The sequence below is a fragment of the Natrix helvetica genome (genome assembly GCF_964273705.1).
Source record: "Natrix helvetica genome assembly, chromosome: 1".
Taxonomy (NCBI): Eukaryota; Metazoa; Chordata; class Lepidosauria; order Squamata; family Natricidae; genus Natrix; species Natrix helvetica.
In genome coordinates this window covers 134575378-134595018 of record NC_138548.1, presented here as the reverse complement: position 1 = coordinate 134595018, position 19641 = coordinate 134575378, and the positions used below count along the sequence as shown (strand labels likewise).

The window sequence follows — 19641 nt, the reverse complement described above, 5'->3', positions numbered from 1 at the left end:
GGTGTCCAAACTTGGCAACTTTAAGACTTGTGGACTTCAACTCCCAGAATTCCCCAGCCAGCTCTGGCTGGGGAATTCTGGGAGTTGAAGTCCACAAGTCTTAAAGTTGCCAAGTTTGGACACCCCTGCTGTAAATGCAAAGGATGGTAGCAAATTTATTTTTTTCATCACCCTTATCTGCAAACTGCCTCTAAATGAGGAAGTCACCAAACAAGGACTCCTGTAGTACTCATCTTGGAATAAGCGTATTCTCTCACATATATAAAACAAGTGTTCCAAGATAAATCTCTCCATCTTTCAGCATTCATAAATATTTTAAATCCTCAATTTTCACCTTTACATCTTTGTATGTACAGTGAAGTCACATGACTACAATTTTTATCCTGCATGTAAAAATACTTTGCTGCTTATTAATTTCGTCAATTTACAATGCAAGGATGGAAATCACTGGGCATTGACAGAAAACAGGTTTGTTTAGGTCAAAAAAAACCCTCTTTGCATCTACGCTACATATAATCTGTTAATATATATTCCTCAGACTTCTGTTACTTACATGCCTGGAATTAGACTTCTGTTACTTAAATATACATGGCTGGAATTAAGTCCTTTTATTTATTCTGATATCAAACTAATCAATATCTCAAATATTAAAGTAATCAAAAAAGAAGTGCCTCCTGGCTGATAATGCATGTAGTCAGAGAATCTAGATAGAATTAAACCGAGAGTCAATATTCTTGTGTAATTCAAAAGAACTGCATTTTTTTCTACTTATTTTATTCAGAAGAAATATAGCAGAGAATGAAATCTCACTTATAAAAGTTTATATCTCAGTACCTCTCTAACAAAGGCAGAGATGATATACAGTCCACTGAGGTACAGATAGTTCTCAGCTTATGACTGCAATTGACCCTGGAATTATGGCCGTAAGTCATGGCAGTAGTCAAATAGTTCACACAACTATGTCCAATTTTATGACTTTTTAAAATGGGGGTTGTTAACTAACCTAATTGACATTTCCCCCCAGAAAGCAGAAGTAAATGCTGGTTTCCGGAAGAATGCTGAAAATCAGGGTTACCCTACAAATGGCCATAAACGTATGCTAGTTACCAAGAACCCAAAATGTGATCATAAGATTGGGGGGCAAATGGGCAGCCATTAGAATTTCAAAACTAGGCTGTAAGTAGTTTTGGGGAGGTTCGTTCTAACTTCAAATGGTTGCTAAGTGACCAGCCATAAGTAGACTATTATCTGTACTTCCCTTTAGACATTGTATGGAAATGAATGGCATTAGGCCAAGATCAGGGGACTTAGCTAATTCTAACTTTTCTAATTGACAGACATTAGGACAACAACCGACCTCCGCTCCTTCCGTAGTAAACTGAAGACCCACCTGTTTCGGCTAGCCGGCCTGGCATAACTCGACAACTTTTCCACCCCTTGGTCATTTTTAATTGTTAATTTTAGTTGTTTAAATTTTTAATGTTATTGGGGTTTTAACCTTTCTGAGTATTGTAATTTATTTATTTATTTTTACCTCCTCTGTATGACACTGTTCTGACTGTTGCTTTTGTACGTCGCCCCGAGTCCCTGTGGGGAGAGGGGGCGACTAATAAATTCAAATAAATAAATAAATAAATAAATAATTGAATTTGCATGAGAAAAAAAATCTATTTAATTAAATAGATTTTAATTAAATTTTTAATTAATTAAAACTATTTAATAGTTTATACAGTGATTCTTCTTCTACCCCTTACTATATATGAAATACGAGAATTTTTCACATTGCTGCTGGAAAATAAAATATGATGCCCATTATATATGTAACGATATCACAAACACCTAATTTCTGCCATGCCGGCAAATTAGAATTTAGTTCTCCAGGTCATTATTAAGTAAGGTAATGAAAAAATCAAAATTGCAACCATCAGAAATCTTTACAGACAATTTAGAGAAAGCGGTTAAGATACTACTTAATTTCAACTAATACGTATTTAGTTCTTTTTAGTAAGACACACAAAGAAAATCCTGGTAAAAGAGATTTGTCTGTAGACTGCTTTAGCATTCTTTATATTACGTCTTTTCACAATATGCATTTTTTGAATATGAGGCTGGCCAATTTGTTGAAAAGAAAGATATATGTACTATATAACAGATCAACAAGGATTATTGCATTATCCTAGATAATGTTATGTTTCTGATGCATCAAATAGCAGTACGGTTTAACTTACAAGCATCATCAGAAAATGCCAGGCTGAATCCTAAGGGTGTATTGGTAGCTTCCCTTCACTGAATTGAAGATTCCTTTTCAGGAATAATAGAAAATTGTGGACACGGGTGCTAGAAATTCTTTTGCTGTGAATTGCACCACTTTTATACTTAAGACATCTTTTCCATTGTGTTTTGTAAGTCTAATTCTTATGTTCATTTTTAAATAGAATTCAAGATAAAAACAATAGAAGCTTTAGCATACTTTCAAAGTAAGATAATATATTAGCCAGAATAGACTGCATGATACCAGGGTCTCCTATGCAACAATTTTCTTTAAAAAAAAAGAAATTCAAATACGAAAAACTGAGGAAGACTAAAAATGCTTAATTCTTCATCTACTTTTCTATCTGTTTTTTTAAGAAGTCATGGAGGAAAATAGCACAACTTAACAGAATGAAAGCATGGAAAATGTTTAGCATTCCTTCCCCTGGTCTCTAGTGACTATTTTCTTTTCTTTCTTTTTTAAGTCCAAGAGTTCTCTGCATAAGAGTAGGTTGCATGGAAGTTAGTATAAAATGCTTTATCGTTCTAATGTGTTTTTATATGTAGAAATCACACACATCTATCTATGATGGCAAAATTGCACAGATTCCAATAAAAATTATGCATTTTCCAAATCCTACTAATTTCATTAGGATACATTAAAGCTAAAATAATAAATTAGGTAGTAATAAAGTTCAATAAATACAGTGGGATTTACTTCTCAGCAAACATATTGCACCGTGAAGCAATGTGAATCAGTTCACACTAAGTAAAGTATTTTTAAATTCTTCACTATGACTAACTCATCCTTTCAATACTCAGGTTGTCTCCTGCAACAAACTACAGTAATTGTAATGACAAAAAAAAACCCTGTTATTCTAAAAAAGTACTTTTTCCTTTATTGATTAATATTAATGCTAATAAAATTGTCACGAATGCAGATGGAATTCAGCAGTACATGAAAAGGTACAGGTTACCTAATTAGTTATATATTGATTAATTATGTATGGATAAACTGATCCTAGAGTGATGAATCATAGCACAACCTAATGCAAATGTAATCCTACTTACGTTACAGCACAATCTTATGCTGATATGTTGGATAGCCATTTGTCTGAAACGGTATAGGGTTTCCTGCCTAGGCAGGGGGTTGGACTAGAAGACCTCCAAGGTCCCTCCCAACTCTACTATTGTATTGTATTGTATTGATTTATACATAAATTGTACTGAGTCAGTAAGTTTCCGGCCTTAGTAATCCATATACTGCTAAAATTCTAATTACTTTAATTTTAAACTGGGTAAAATGGTGCATATGAACTAAAGGAATGCCAGTTCCTTTGTTATTAAGCTGGAATTAAAAAAAAACAGCAACCCGAATCCAGAGAGACAAGTCTCCCTGGGCTTGGCCATCTTCACAGGAATTGAAATTCGGCAAATTATACAAAACACTTTATGACATAAACATAAGAGTTTATGACATAATACAAAATGTCATAAAACATTTCCTGTGCTGATGTTGGTGCTATACAGTTCAATTTGGGCTATTTTCGAGGCAGATAATTTTCTAGTGAAGAAAGAACATTAGAAGTTGTGTCACTGTTTAATCTGGTAAGGGGATATTTCTGAAAGGATGAGCTCATGGGTTGTTTAGTAACACAGACATTATGCAAGACTATGATATTTACACACCAACATGGAGTAATTTTACTCAGTATACCATATTGCTGCTGATCTATGCAAATTACAGTATTGGGTTAGAACTAATATTGTATCAGACACTGGGAATTTGAGAATTCAGGGCTAACTTGTCAAACGATACAGGTTTTTTTTTTAAAAAAAAGTAATTTTACAGAATCATTTATAATTGTGCTTAAAGTTGCTCCATTTGTGGATGTTCTGAAATTAGACAGGACAGGCAGCCATAGTTATTCAGTAACAATTACAGAAAAGCTAGCCCAAAACCTGTGGAGCAGCGGCATAAAGCTATCGCAAACTGTCAGCTACTGCTTAATAACGCAAAATATTTCAAGTTTGAATTTCCCTGACCTTGTGCAGAGAAATCCCCGACTGTGGTGCTAAAGTGTCTTTCCCTGAAGCTCCAGTAACAGAAATGGCAGAGAATGCTGATGAGATAATATTTAATACATGAGCTCTAATCTGATACGAGGGAGAAAACCGAACAGAAGCAAAATGAAACATAACAAATGACAGAAAGATTATGTGTACAATAAAACATGGGCTATTTCTATCACACATTTAATGTAATATGGCTTTACTACAGACATAATCCTACTGGGGCTTCTTGGCATTGCTCTATCAGGCAAACTCTGCACAGCCCCTTATAACTGTGTAACAATGATGCAGCGATTTACTTATTGATTGATTTTATTTATCTATATCCCACCTTTGTTATTTCTACCAATAATTCAAAGCAGTCAACACTCCTTCCTCCTCCTATTTTCCCTACAATAACAACCCTGCGAAACAACTCGGGCTGAGAGAAAGCGACCGGTCCAAGATCACCCAGCTGGCATTGAGGGCTAAGGCGGGACTTGAACTCGCAGCTCTTGCTTTCTAGCCTTAACCTACGTAGACCAAACTGGCTCTCTTTGTCTGAAAAGTTTTTAAGAAGATAAAGCTTATTTATTATCCGCAGTCTGGTTTTGCCCTTCTTGTTTCCCCTGAATATGTGGGGTGTACACTATGAGCTACTAAACATGGCTTCCTTTTTATCATTTATTATTATATTATAAAGCCTTTTATCTTTCGCAAGTTTCCAAGATTCAGTACATACAACCAGCACAATTCATTCTTTAATGTGGCCCCCTGACAGCCTCCATGGTATCCCAGGGGACCAAGAGCCAGACCATTAATGCATGCAATACTGCCTTCCTTCTAGCTAGCCAATCAGGTACTGTGGCCTCATTCTTATAAAATGGCATCAAGTAACTCAACTAACATTCCTGAAAGTTAATCTAAAGAAATAATGCACTTGCATAGAGGAAAAATGACAAACAGAAAAGTGCTGTTTCTGAATCAGAATGACAACATGATAGCCATCCAGGGTTTGGGTGATGAAAAAAATCAAGATGATCGTTACACCACAAGACATCCCTTTATGGGTGTCACAATGAGTGTAACATTGAGAAAAACAAGCTGCCTTCAGTAATGTGTAACTTGTTTTAGATTTGGTGTACCAGAAACTTTGAAAAATCAACTGAAGATGAAAGAACATTGGAAACAAGTCAAATAAAAAATTGTCCCTCTTAATTCAGGCTGCAGGAGCAGTGAAAGCATCGTCCTTTTCTAGCTTATGCTAAATTTCAGAAGCTCTGTATTCTGATATTTTGATTTTGCAATTCTTATGGCCACTTGAGACCACCAGTGGGTCTCTTTACTAAACAGTTATTAAAAAAACAAAAGCAGAGCTTTTATATTGTAAACAAGTTTGAGGAAAAGACTAACCTATAATAGAAAAACTGTAATCTTTGTTTCATTGGCTTTGAAAGATTTGGGGAAGAGGCCCTTCCTTCCTGATGGAAGGACACACGAGCCAAAAATAATTCTCAGACAATCATGTAAAAGTCTTCAATACCAAGCCATATTTGTCAGACATTATCAGTCCTTAAGAACAGAAACAATTTTGTATATCATGACTATAATTCTCTATTTACTCACCTTAATGTCTATATTAGGCTATAAGGCTATAAGGCAATTTCATTTAAATAATTTCACATAATTTATAGCACCAATTGCCAAGAACCATTTAGTAACAAGTCTCTCTCTCTTATCCCCTCCCCTCCCCCATGTGTACGTATGTGCCTGTCTGTCTTTTGGAGAGGAAAATAAAATAATGGTACCTCCAGATTAAATAAGCAAAAATAGCTTCAAATTAAAAAAAAAACTAGGGAGATGTTAAAGCTTTTATCTTGTATTTAACCAAATTCCCTCTTAAACAAGATGATTCACAGTGAGAGAGCAACAATTTGTTCAGTCCTAGCAACTAAGTTGGAAATCTCATCATGGAAGCACTAGTTATAAACATGCCACAATGAAGAAATAGCATGTTATTACAAAGCAAGACAAATGTGGGATTATCAGAACTCTTGTTAAAACACCAAACAGTTAAAAAAGAAAAAGAGTTAAAAGAAGCTTTTATCCATAAAAATCCCATCATTAGTTCCTAACTGTGATGATATTGCTATTATACTTTTGTTGTTAAGTAGGTTCAGTTGGCACACATCTTTGCAGTCAAGCAGCTTATTAAATAAAATATCACAGTTCATATTTTCTTCTAGCACACGTTCTTCTGAATAGGTATTTTCTTTAAAAATATTCTAATTCCATTCAAATACAAGACTCATCATAACAATCTAAATGATAAAATATCATATTAGGAATTAAAAATAACCCTTTTTGTTTGTAAATTCAACCAAAAAAATCCCGGTGAATTTTTGAATGTATACTGTAAACCTTTAGTCTCTTTGTTTTCCAAAAAAACCAGGTCAAACCCAGTACTATTTTCCATCCTCTTCAACTTCCTTGCTTTAGGTTTTCAAACGGAGACAATCACATCCAGATAAAGTCTGTCATAGGATTCCCTGAAGCATAAGATGAGTAGAAGGCTTAGTAAGCAGGAACCTGGGAGGCACCAGTTAAACCAAGAAAATTCTACAGGAGAAAAAAAAATAGTTCCATTATTTGTGTAACACTGTATTTCACTTTAACAAAGCAGTAATTCTAAAAACAGGCTCACAAGCTAGACTCCACAATACTTTTGGAAGTGAGGGGATGCTTTTAGCCTCAAAGCTATCTTCAAGTGAAAATCAACCGTCTCAAAATGAGTACTTTTATCAAAAGGAACTGGCCTCATCAACAACAGCTATTGAGAGAAATCATATTAGTGACTTCTGAAAGCAGGATCGGAAGAGGTTTTTCTATTAGGTATCATATTTGAAAGACAAAAAAGTAATGTCTCTGAAAAAAAACAAAAGAGCAAATCAGAACCCAAATTTTAAAACAATTCTATAATTGAGCTAAAGGCACTGCAACAATGAAAAGTGAAGAAACACCCATTTCTCTAATTCTCTCTACACATCTACAGATCTAAAAACCCTTCAAACATTATGGCTTAGGTCAATCCCGTATCCACAGGCTAAATATAAAACACAGTGTATTTTCTTTAAAATCTCTATGTTAAAGAGGAAATATGTAATAAACCATTCCTACCAGAGACAATTATATCTCTTAATGAATGGCTAATAACTGTATTATTGCTTTTATTTAAAAAAAAACCCACTCAGGGAGCATTATAGCAATAAAACTAAAGATAAAAAAGAAAGCATAGCCATAAACTTTAATACAATTAAAGTCAAAATCAAACTTTATATCAGGATCATTAAGTTTGGAATGCAGTAGCCGAGAACTATGGAGCTGATGAAAAGCTCCCATTGGCATCTCCCAGCAGTTTTACACAGAGTTTAAAAACCCTGACGACAAGAGAGAATATCTGACTGGAAGTTCCAAAACCATTGCAAGAATTGGCCTCCAACAGCCATCCCAGCAGATGCTCACAGGGAAATATCATGGCTGAAAGTACTTACATTCGCTGAGCATCTGCTATGCTCTCAAACATACATCCAAATAAATTATCTGATTTTTTTCGCATCACATTACCATGAGACACAATTAAGTACACACATCTCTAAAATACATCAAATAATAATTGCCACAGCTAAGACAGCACCGTGGAAGTTAATGAGGATATTTTCTAAACTCTCTTTACACTTTTAAAGCTACAAAAGAATGATTGACTTTCCTGCTCTTGGTTGAGCCAACAAATGATTTGAATGCAAGACAGCCATCTTTATTCTCCTTCCTACGACAAACTAACGAGAATTAATAGCTCCAATCCTCCTCGGATTCATAAAAACTTTTTAACACTTATTATTAAGAATTTGCTAAGGGGAAATTTTGTATTTGGAATTTAAATGAAGTAATTTGATAAGAATACACACAAAACATGAACATACTTTGGTCTTTATCAAACTGTTTTGCATATGTGTGTACACACACACACACACACATATTTAAATATAGCTTTGTAACACTTATTGCTACATTGGGAAATTGATTAAAGAGACAATTTACAGGAAGGAAATAATTACATTGTTTCTTCCCTCCAAAGGGAATTAGATTATTGAAACAAGAGACTAGATTAGTTTTATCACAGATTTTGATTGCCAGTTACAAATGTGATTTACAGCAATAATATTGCACTGATCTTTGTTAAAAAAGTGTACATTTAATAATAATCTCCACAGTGTTTATTTTAAAGACAGCCATTATTCCAAATAGAAAGGAATGCTTCCACAAAGATGTCATTCTCTGATTGACAGACAGTTCAACAAACACTTAGATGTCCCAGTTTCAATATCATTAGCATTAGTGGAGGAGGTGTATGCAGTCTACCTTGGTGAATGACTCTCCGAATGAAATATATCACATTGGCAAATTTATATGAGCAAGCATTCAAAACACGTCTTACCTCTATGGTAGAAACTAAAGAAAAACAAAAGAACTCCCATGAACATGTTATTTAGGAAGGTGACCACACCACAGGTAATCCCTTCAGGAACAGGATAGACCGTTTCCACAAAAAGTTCAAAGAAGATAGGGACGCTGCTGTTCAAGAAGACGCCCAGCAAAATGCAGGAAGTGTAAAGTGTGGCTGCAATGAAAGGACACAAGTTCAGTGATTTTGCACCACGACTCTGCTACTGTACAGGTTTGCAATAATAATAAACTTGATATGAACCTTTTTGATCAGATTTTTATAACTTTAAACACGAGACACACATGGAGCTTTCACATAATGATTTTTACTAGGCTAAGAAAAGAGAAGACTAATTTGCCAATCATAGTTGTAGACATATGCAGATTTCCTGCTAGCAACAGAAATACAATAATTAGTATATTTGAGCCAGCATGCCACAAATGCAATCAAAGTCTAGTTTCACACCATGCACAGGTGTGTATTCTGTGCAAGCCAGGAACTCTAATCTTGAGATTACTTCGCTAGCCAACATACAACTGTCCATATCTCACCATGCTTAGATTACTTATTGACATTGTGAAAAAAGGATTGGAGTCAAGAATAGGTGCTACGTGAATACAGATTAACAACGAATATGTGTGACCAGTGCATGAAACAAATAGAAGCGGTTTGGTCATACAAATTTAGAGGAAGGGTAAAACCAAGAAAGTCATGGCTTGATGAAGTTACGAGCCTGTCAAAGAGAAGCAAAACCTTAAAGGTTAAAAGGCAATACATGAGGCAATATATCAATGTGGTAGAAGCAAAGGTGATTTAGAAAAAGTTACAGAAAGGTGTATTGTAGGATGCAAACCAGATTTAGCAATATTTTCTTTGTGTGCTTCTTATATGGTATAATTAATTTTGTTTTCTCACAACTTATTAATGTCACCATGCTATGCAGAGTGTGGCTTATGAAAAAAGAAAAGAGCTTGAGTCATACAGTAAATACGTCTGTGGTTTTGTGTGTGTGTGTGTGTGTGTGTGTGTGTGTGTGTGTTAGCTATATTACTTGAGTATGTATAAATTTGATCCAAATACATTTGATCCAAATATGTGCGATGTTATATTGTACAATCATAGCTACCTAAAGGACAGAAGGCGTGTTACTTTGTTCACATAACATATAACTGAGTAGTCCAGCTGTACAGAAAAAAACTCCTGGAATTTCTGAATCTATCGTCTGTAATTGAGCAGAAGGATTAAAACATAATTTTTATTTCTCCTTGTAATGGGCAGATGTCATCCTCTCGTTTGTATATGCTTACTTAATGAGCAGAGAACTTTCTGTGGACTAACAAGTGGACCGTATTGAAAATATCTGTTGGCTCTTGTATAAATCATCTATGCATATAGTTGTGTACATATTCTCAGAATTATTCTGATATCCTTCAGAACTCAATTACTGCAAATACAGTACATTACAACAATAAATGAGCTATTACCCAGACAGACCTGCAAATGTTTTTGCTCTCTTGAGTAAATATGTCCGATAGGCATTGGCTAGCTTAAGCTTCTTTTTCGGAACAATACAAAAATACACGGATATCATTGAATAAAAATAATGTCCCAATTTAGTATTATAATTCATTCTCAGGTTTCCAAACCTCAAGAGGCATCATTTTCTATTGAGTGAACATTCTAGTAGTGTTTAATTGGAAGAGCCCAATTTAATATTTTTCAACACATTCTTCTTGTACCAGAATAATATGTAGAGTTCCGGTTCCGGCGGCGGCGGCGACGGGCAGCTCTTTGCCCGCTCCGGCTCCCCGGTGGGCTTCCCCACTCCTTGGGGGGCACAGGACACCCCGCAGAGGGGTCCTGCCGGAGGGGCGGCATCGCGGGGGTCTCCTGCAGCGGCAGCGGCCGGTGGGAGGTCTCGCGCGCGCCCAAGGCACCGGGGAGCAAGATCGGAGGGCGCTTCGCGTTTCTGCGCCTCGCGCCTCGCTAAAGCCGACCGGAGAATGCAACAATAGAAGGACGCAGCTGCGGTGCGGTGAGGTTGCTTCTCTCTTCACTCCCTATTCTGCACGAAGGATTATTCAGCTTTCTTTAAAACAACTTTCGGAGCAAGTTGGAGGCGCGGCTGGAGGGAGGGGGGTTTTCCCCCCCCTTGGACAAGCGGTGAGGAACAATTTTGCTCTCAGCCCCTGGGGGAGGAGGAGGGGGGGAGAGCCAACGAATGAAGCCTCACCCAGGTTGAGATGATTTTCTTTTCAATTTAATTTTATATATTACTGTGATTTGAGGACTTCTGGAACTTTTTTAAAAACTTTGTTATGCCTCTGTGCCCAAAACTGGCAGGGCAAGATGGCACACTTCCGTTGTCTTTATGAACTGTGAAACCTGACTCCACCTTTAAAATTCAGGCTTCCGGGCTTTGTCTCCGTGTCTCCCAGAGGAAACTCTTGTGGATTGGTATTTTTTGAACTTTCTAGGGGAAACTTTTCATCTATTGCCAGACTTATTAGAGAGATTCTCTTCTGCCTGGTTCTCCTGCTCCCGGAATTCACCTGGCTACCCTTCTTTTCTAACTGTTTATCTTATATATGGACTGAACTTTTAACGTTATAAAGGATGGCATCCAAAAGACCACCTCCTGGAAAACCTGGCTTTGCCACGTCTGCTCCAACATCTGCAACATCCAGTCCAGCCACACAGTCAAAGATAACAGAACTGATGCAACCCAAGACTACAGAGATGGACTTTCAACAAATGCTTCAACAAATTTTACAGGGCCAGGAGGAAATCAAGGAACAGCTAAGGGAAATGAAAGATGAAATTAAAGAAAATCAAGCCCAAATTTATAAGAACTCACAAAGACTGAACCTTGTGGAAGGGGGGGTGGAGGAGGTGAAGGGGGTGGTAGAAGCTGTGCAGAAAGGGAACAAAGATCTTGACATCCAACAGATGAAATTAGAATTTGAGAGAATGTCCTATTATCTTAGATTTCAAAATGTTATAGAAGAAGATGGGGAAAACATAAGGGACATCATGACAAACATCCTGGCTGACTACACACACAAAGAAAAACAACAGATGGGGTGGGATATAGACCTGGTTTATAGAGTGAACTCAGCTTATGCTAGAACACACAATGTACCCAGGGAGGTTCACATTAAATTTCTTAGAAAAAGCACAAGAGATGAAATTCTGGGTGTACAAAGGGGGCAAGCATTGACATATCATGATATGGAGATAACCATTCTGAAGCAGATCCCTAAGAAGATTAGAGAAAAAAGGAAGAATTATTAGCAATTAGCGAATAAATTATACCAGAAAGGGGTGTGGTTTAGATGGTTGATGCCTGAAGGTATGCTGATATTCTGGGAGGAGACAAGAATCAGAATCAATGCACCCATAGAGGCGCAGGCCTTTATGGAAAAAAATAAAACACTCCTAGAGAAAACACCAGACATTACAACGGACACGCAGGACACGGGAGGGGCCAGAGCTCTGCCAGTGGAGGGAGATGGGGCAATAGCAAGAAGACTCAGATCACAAAAATAAACAAGAAAATCATATTATTATAAATTGACCGAAAGTGATAATGGAATTATACTTGGATTTTATACTGTAATGTTTAATCTGATTGAATTTAGTAATAGAACTAATATGCTGATTGTAATCAATTATATACCAATGCATTATATATAAATGTATACTATGGGTATGGAGGGAGGGGCGCCTTTCACATTTTGCAACTGCCAAAATTTGTAGACCTGTCCATTTACCCTTTTCCCTATAAATGTTGAAAACCCAATAAAATTTTATTATAAATAATAATAATATGTAAATAGCAGGACACTCTCTCAATGAGTTGTGCTTTTCCCATTTCTACTGCAGCAATGGCTCGGGTGAGATAAAGCTAGATCATCCAAAAGAAAACAAAGCTAAGGAATTCCACAAATGAGGTCTCATATGGAGCAAAATAAATTTCTTGATGGTCCAAAATAAAAATCTTAGCTCCTGGGCTTTATAAGTTATTAAGAAGAATAGTTATTCTTTTCCTCATCCTACTAATGGTATTGGATGGATATAAACAATAATGGTATCCTATCCCAAACACCATGTGCCTGCTTTACACTTAGCTAATGTGCAGGCTTATTTGCATACAGAAAGGTTTTACTGTTTAAATAATTAGATCTGAGAGTCTGGACTGTAAATCCTTACACTGAAGCTATTATTATAAAAAGTGTAGCTTATTTCTAAATGTAAACATCTACATTTATTTAAATCCAGATAAGCAAACTAACAGAACTTACCATTCTACAATCAATCATTTATCATTTTTATGCTTTAAACATCAAAGATAAGAATTGGTTCTAGTATGGGCATTATGGTCAAACAAAATTTTAATTACTGAGTGCCTAGTTCCTAGGATTCACTAACAATACTTAAAGTTTGCGTAGATATTTGCAGAATATGTATCTGGTTTGATAGAAAGGATGGGGGATTCTTCAGATTTTTCTAGCATACAATCCCAAACAAATTAAAAAAAAAGTGATCAAGAATGCAGAATGTTATTTGAAAGTCCTCAAGTCAACTGTAAATTATGCTAAGCTTATACTAGTTCCCTTCCATAAATATTGCCACATATAAAATGAACGTTAGGTTACATAGAATACAGTGCCGAGACTGGGAGTGAACTTGGCCATTAACAACATTTCATTACTCTGCCGCTTTTTTTTTTTAGTTGTGTCCTTTCATAGTTAGAAATAAAATTTCTTGTGTTGCTGGATGACATGTTTGATTGAAGAGTCGAAGAGGGGAAAAAATGCTTTCTAATAAATCTGGCCTTCAAAGACAATATACATGTTCCACTTGGGGGGAAAAAACAGATTAAATCCAAAAGCTCTTTTGGGATAGGGGAAGGCTGGACTGCAAAGTTACAATGATGTTTCTATCATGGCAAATATAAACCAGAAAACAAAGGTTTGACATCTCATTTTTGCTATGGAAACTTTGTGTCTAGCCTTGTGCTAACGTAATTAGAGAGTTAAGGCAGAAGGCTCTTTATAGTTGAAGGCTAGTGTCAAGTCCCCTCAGTTTCAAGTCCTAGTAAATAACAAGTCTTGAATGGTATGCCAAATTGGTGCTAGTGGAATATTTTGCCATTGTACTGACCTATTAATTAAAATGGCATTGTTAAATGAGCTTCTGTGTGCCGGGCGCCCGCTCCCCTCCCTCCTCTCGGGCTTCGGAGGGAAGCTTCTGCAAAAGCCCGGGCAAGTGACAACAAGTTCCCGCCGTTACGAAGTCTCCGAGGCTGTAATTTTCTGAGCTGTGCGCGCGCGCCTGTTTTCCACGGCGTGGAGCAGCGGCGAGCGATGATTCCAGAGGCCATCAGTGGGGGGGCAGGGTCCCCCCCTCACGTTCCTCATCTCCTCGGATGGCCCCCGGAATCATCGCTCGCCACGCAGAATCTCGCCGCTGCTCTACGCCGTGGAAAACAGGCGCGCGCGCACAGCTCAGAAAATTACAGCCTCGGAGACTTCGTAACGGCGGGAACTTGTTGTAACTCGCCTGGGCTTTTGCAGAAGCTTCCCTCCGAAGCGTTCCGAGGGAGGAAGGGCCAGTTGGGAAAGGGGCTTTGCTCCTGCTCCGGGCTGTAAGCTTCCCTCCGAAGTCTAGGGATGTTCTGAGGAGCCCCCCAAGGCAAAACGCCGCTGCCAGGTAGTTAAAAGTACCTCTCTGATTCTGTCAGACTCTGTCAGTCTCTCTCTGATTCCCTCTCTCACTCCCTCTCTCTGTTCCTCTGTCTGTCTGTCTGTCTGTCTGTCTGTCTGTCTGTCTGTCTGTCTCACACACACACACACACACACTGTGGTCACCTTGTTGAGTGTTCCAATCACATTTGAAACACTCAACAACTGACCTGCATTTATGGTATTTTGCAGCATTCTGCAGTCATAGGACCAATTTTGGTCCTATGACTGCAGAATGCTGCAAAATACCATAAATGCAGGCCAGTTGTTGAGTGTTTCAAATGTGATTGGAACACTCAACAAGGTGACCACAGTGTGTGTGTGTGTGAGTGAGACAGACAGACAGAGAGAGGAACAGAGAGAGGGAGTGAGGGAGGGAATCAGAGAGAGACTGACAGACACACACACACACACACACACACACACACAGAGACAGAGAGGGGGAGGGAGGGAGAGAAAGATAGACAGACAGAGAGAGACACACACACAGAGTGAGTGATTAAGTGAATGAGTGAGAGACAGACACACCCACATACACAGAGTGACAGAGAGAGAGGAGGGGAGGGGAGAGAGACAGAAGGAGAGACAGAGACAGACACACACACACACAGAGTGAGTGAGAGACACACACACACAAACACACACAGAGTGACAGAGATGGGGGAAGGAGGAGAGAGAGACAGAGATACAGAGAGAGAGGCAGACAGATAGACACCCAGAGAAAATGACAGAGGGAGACAGAGAAGGAGGGAGGGAGAGAGAGACAAAGAGCCAGAGAGAGAGAGAAAGAAAAAGAAAAAAAGAAAGAAAGTGGGAGAGAGAGATGAAATTAAAAACAACAACATACAAACCTGACTTACTCAAACTATCCAATGAAATGCCAGGCCAATGTTCACATTAGTGGTTGTGACTTTGTCAGTCATTGTCAGGATGTAATTTTCTCTACATTGTAAGGCAAATTTTACGGAATTTAACGTTATCGATAAATAATATCGTTCTAAAGTTTTTGTTTTATTAGTTGTGTTATTTGTATCCTCCCGACCTATGTGGATACTTGCATGCAGAATATTCTCAATAAAAACTTATTGAAACTAAAAACAGTGTACCATCCTATGTATTTTCGGTTTTAAAAATGTGGCTCTCAAAATAAATTTCAATCGTGGTTTTGGCGAGATTTGGCTCAGTTGAAAAAAAGGTTGCCCACCACTGAGCTAGGGAAAAAAGACATCAACAAAAAAGATTTCAACTATCTGGTCCAATCCCTCCTTTCCTGTCCATTTCTAACTCTTTTATGTAGTTAATCCTAACTACCACCACATGCACACACAGACATAAGACACACAGACAAACATACAGACAAAACCCCCATACCTAGCCTACTAATATCTTTCTTCTTCTTCCTCTTGTGCCATATACATCATCGGATGTTGGCAATCATGTTGGCAATCCTATTTTTGTCAGCAGACGCATGAAAAAGTGATGCTGAGTTTTGTCCAAACCAGTCCCTTAGTTTTTGAAGCCATGATGTTGTTCTTCTGCCTGGGCCTCATTTGCCTTCAATTTTTCCCTGGAGGATTAAGTGAAGGATGCCATATTTTTCTGGGTGCCGCACCACATGTCCAAAATATTCTAACTTTTGCTTTTTGATGGCTTTGATGATTTTCCTTTGCTTATCACCTCCTAATTTGTGATTTTGTCAACCCAATTTATACATAACAGCCTTCTGTAAATCCACATTTCAAATGCTTCTAGTTTCTTCAAGTGGTTTTCTGTCAGAGACCAACTCTCTACTCCACAGAGTAGGATAGAAAAGATGTAACATCTGACAAGCCTGATTCTCAGTCTTAGGCCTATGTCTTGACTGCAGAAGACCTTTTTCATTTTGAAGAATGCTGTCCGTGCTTTCTCTATCCTTGTCTTTACTTCACTGATCATGTCCCAGGTTTCATGTAAATTAAAACCAAGGTACGTGATCTTTTCAACTTTTTCTATTGGTATTCCTTCCGAATTTATCAGTGGTAAATTAATGGGTTGTTTGCTGACGACCATGATCTTGGTTTTTGAGGTGTTAAGCTTCAAGTTGTGTTTTTCAGATATTTCTGAGACTGTTGATGAGGAGCTGAAGGTCTTCATGCTTACTGGCAAGCAGAACTGTATCATCAGCATATCTTAAATTGTTGATCTGAACACCATTTACTTTGTGATAATATCTTTACCCTCATGAAATCTTAAGCAAAAGCTGAATAATAATGAATAATATTGCCTCTTTGAGAGTGGAACACAGATTCCCTATTCACTGATATGATTTATGAATGACAGAGATTAGAAGCATAGGAGATAAGGTACAATTTTTCTTCTTAACACGTGCTTGATTTTTTTCCCCAGGAAGAAAACATTAAAAAAAAAACCATGCCATGCTGAGAAAAACAATCTGGAAAACAAATCGCATGGACTTTGAATGGAACAAAATAAGTTAGCTTTTATACGCATTGTGGCTTTATGTTATCCTTTTATCTTCGGTAATGAAGTCCAAGATTTTTTTAAACTGAGAAATCATTAGGAGAGCTAATAGGTTTTTCAGTAATCAATTTATGGAAGCAGTCTATTAAGAGCAATGATAGCAACCGATTAGTTCTAACATTTATTTCAATACTGTTCCTTGAAGTATCTGGTATTATAGGGGAAATAAATTGAATACACTGTCATAGGTATACGGATGTGATTTAAGAAAGCCACAGTTTTTCACCTTTAACCTTTATTTCATTAATGCCTGTGGCAGGGACTTCTGTGTTCTATATTATATTGCACCTCCTCCAAATGTGTTGTACTGCAACTGCCATCATCCCCATGCAACACAAGCAATGGTACCAGAGTGGGGAAAGCTAAGAGGTTGTGAATTTTGGTGTCTATGAACTTTGAAAATGTTTACTGAAAAGTAGAGCCCAAACTTCGAAACAAACACTGCAACTAAGTCAGTTGCTATCTCGTGCATTCTTCTTTTTCCTAAGGACTAAGAAGACCTCAGCCCTGTTCTACCAGGGCAAATGATTCAGAAACTTTCAACTTAACAACAGTGTAGTTTGCTTATTTATGAAGTTCCTATAGCTGCACATCTCACAAAAAGTGACTGTGTGTGTGTGTGTGTGTGTGTTACAACAGTGGAGTAAATCAATCAATCAACCAGACTGCAAGATGATCAAACCAGTAAGTCCTCTAGGACAGCGATGGCGAACCTTTTTTGGCTCGTGTGCCATAAGTGGGGGGAGTGCAGGGGGGTTGTGTGTGGGCATGCTGCACCCATAATGCAATGTGCGACACTGCCAGTGCGCATGCGCGCACTACAGGCGCTCCCCCCATTTTTACAGGTTTTTTTCACCCTCCCCAGGCTCCAGAGGCTTTATAGGAGCCTGGGGAGGGCGAAAACAGCCTCCCCCCCCCGGATGCCCTCCGGAGGTGTCAGGGAAGCCTCTGGACGGTCCCTGAAGCCTTCGGAGCGCTCAAAACGACCCTCCAGGCAAACCGGAGGGTCATTTTGAGCGCTCCGAAGGTGTCAGGGAAGCTCATGAAACCTCCGGAGGGCCTCGGGGGGAGGCAGGGGAGGCTCTTTTCGCCCTCCCCAGGCTCCTATAAAGCCTCTGGAGCCTGGGGCGGGTGAAAAATGGCTTTAAAAAAGGGTGAACTCAGCTGGCCAGCGCGTGCATGCTGCTGGCCAGCTGACAGGGCAGCGCCTCGCGTGCCCTGACAAATGGCTCCGCGTGCCACCTGTGGCACGCGTGCCATAGGTTCGCCATCACTGTTCTAGGAGATCAACCTTGACTGCTCTTTAGAAGGCCAGATCCTCAAGATGAAACTCAAATACTTTGGCCACCTAATGAGAAGGAAGGACTCATTGGAGAAGAGCCTAATGCTGGGAATGATTGAAGGCAAAAGAAGAAGGGGACAACGGAGAATGAGGTGGCTGGATGGAGTCACCGAAGCAGTAGGTATGAGCTTAAATAGACTTCGCAACTAGCAACAACAAATAAACACACAAACACAGAGTAATTATTAAAAATCTAAAAATCATTATTAAATTATAACGACTGGAAAGCATAGGAAACAGTGAATATTAGCCACAATGCTGGAACCATTTTAGAATGTCATTGGTTCCCTGGTATCCCATAATGACATAGCCAGGTCTTGAGGGACTTCCCTGGAAAGTAGTTATTTACGTAAGGACCTATTTGGGGGAAAATGTAAGTTTACTCAGTTCAAGTAATGGTAAATTACTTGGGGATGCAAACAGATCTAAACATACATCCTTCTCACACATCCAAAAAGGCCAGCCATGCCAGATTGAGGACAGGATGTCACAGCAACTTGCAGAAATTGGAACTTCAGCTCCCAGAACTAGCAATTACTATGCTATGTGGTGAAGCTGGAAGTTGGTGGTTACATTTGGAACTTGACTTGTTCCTTATTCAACCGGCTCTTGACAAAAGTTATTCTGGAGCAAGCAGGCCAATAGGAAAGTTCAAGTTACAAAATTTTGCCTTCTTAGAACTCAGTATTATTTTAGCTTTGCTATATCAGTAATAGCCAAGAGATGATTCATGAGTTACTTTTCTGAAGTCTGATTGCTGCTTGAAATTGCTGTGTGTATTAGCCTTCTGCCTATGGCCAGCTGGCTGCCACCTGGTACAGAATTTATTACTACTTTTTATAATGGGATGAGGGAAAGAAGGAGGAGGCTGAACTGAAGAAAAAGATTTGCCTCCATAACAATTGAATTCATGAGCTTAAGGGAAGCAGGATATCCTTCATAATTCTCAACAGAACTGAGAAAACGAAAATGATTCTATAGTCATTGTAAATTGAAATGACAGGCATTAGGAATTAATAACAAGGCACAATCCATTCAAAAGTTTTTCTAGCTATCAGTAGTCATAAATATATCTTGGGATTCAAAGAAATTTTCCCCCTAGTATATCTAAATAAGGACAGCAAGTACTTAAATATATCCAGTTAAAACAAATGAAATGTAAAATACCCATAGCATCTGCTTTTATTTAGTAATTTTATTACTTCCTCATCTTTATGTGCATGAAT

The 19641-nt window shown here is 38.2% G+C and overlaps 1 protein-coding gene across 1 annotated transcript in view; it reads right to left on the bottom strand.

The window, feature by feature from the left end:
• Nucleotides 1-6165: 6165 nt before the first annotated feature.
• The window catches only part of SLC49A4 (solute carrier family 49 member 4), a 90348-nt gene continuing 76872 nt past the window's right edge, over nt 6166-19641 (bottom strand). The window contains exons 8-9 of the mRNA XM_081938798.1: nt 8798-8980; nt 6166-6921 (exon numbers count right to left, since the gene is read on the bottom strand). Of these exons, the coding sequence (XP_081794924.1) occupies nt 6806-6921; nt 8798-8980 (299 nt within the window). The 3' untranslated portion in view covers nt 6166-6805. The remainder of the gene's footprint in view (nt 6922-8797; nt 8981-19641) is intronic.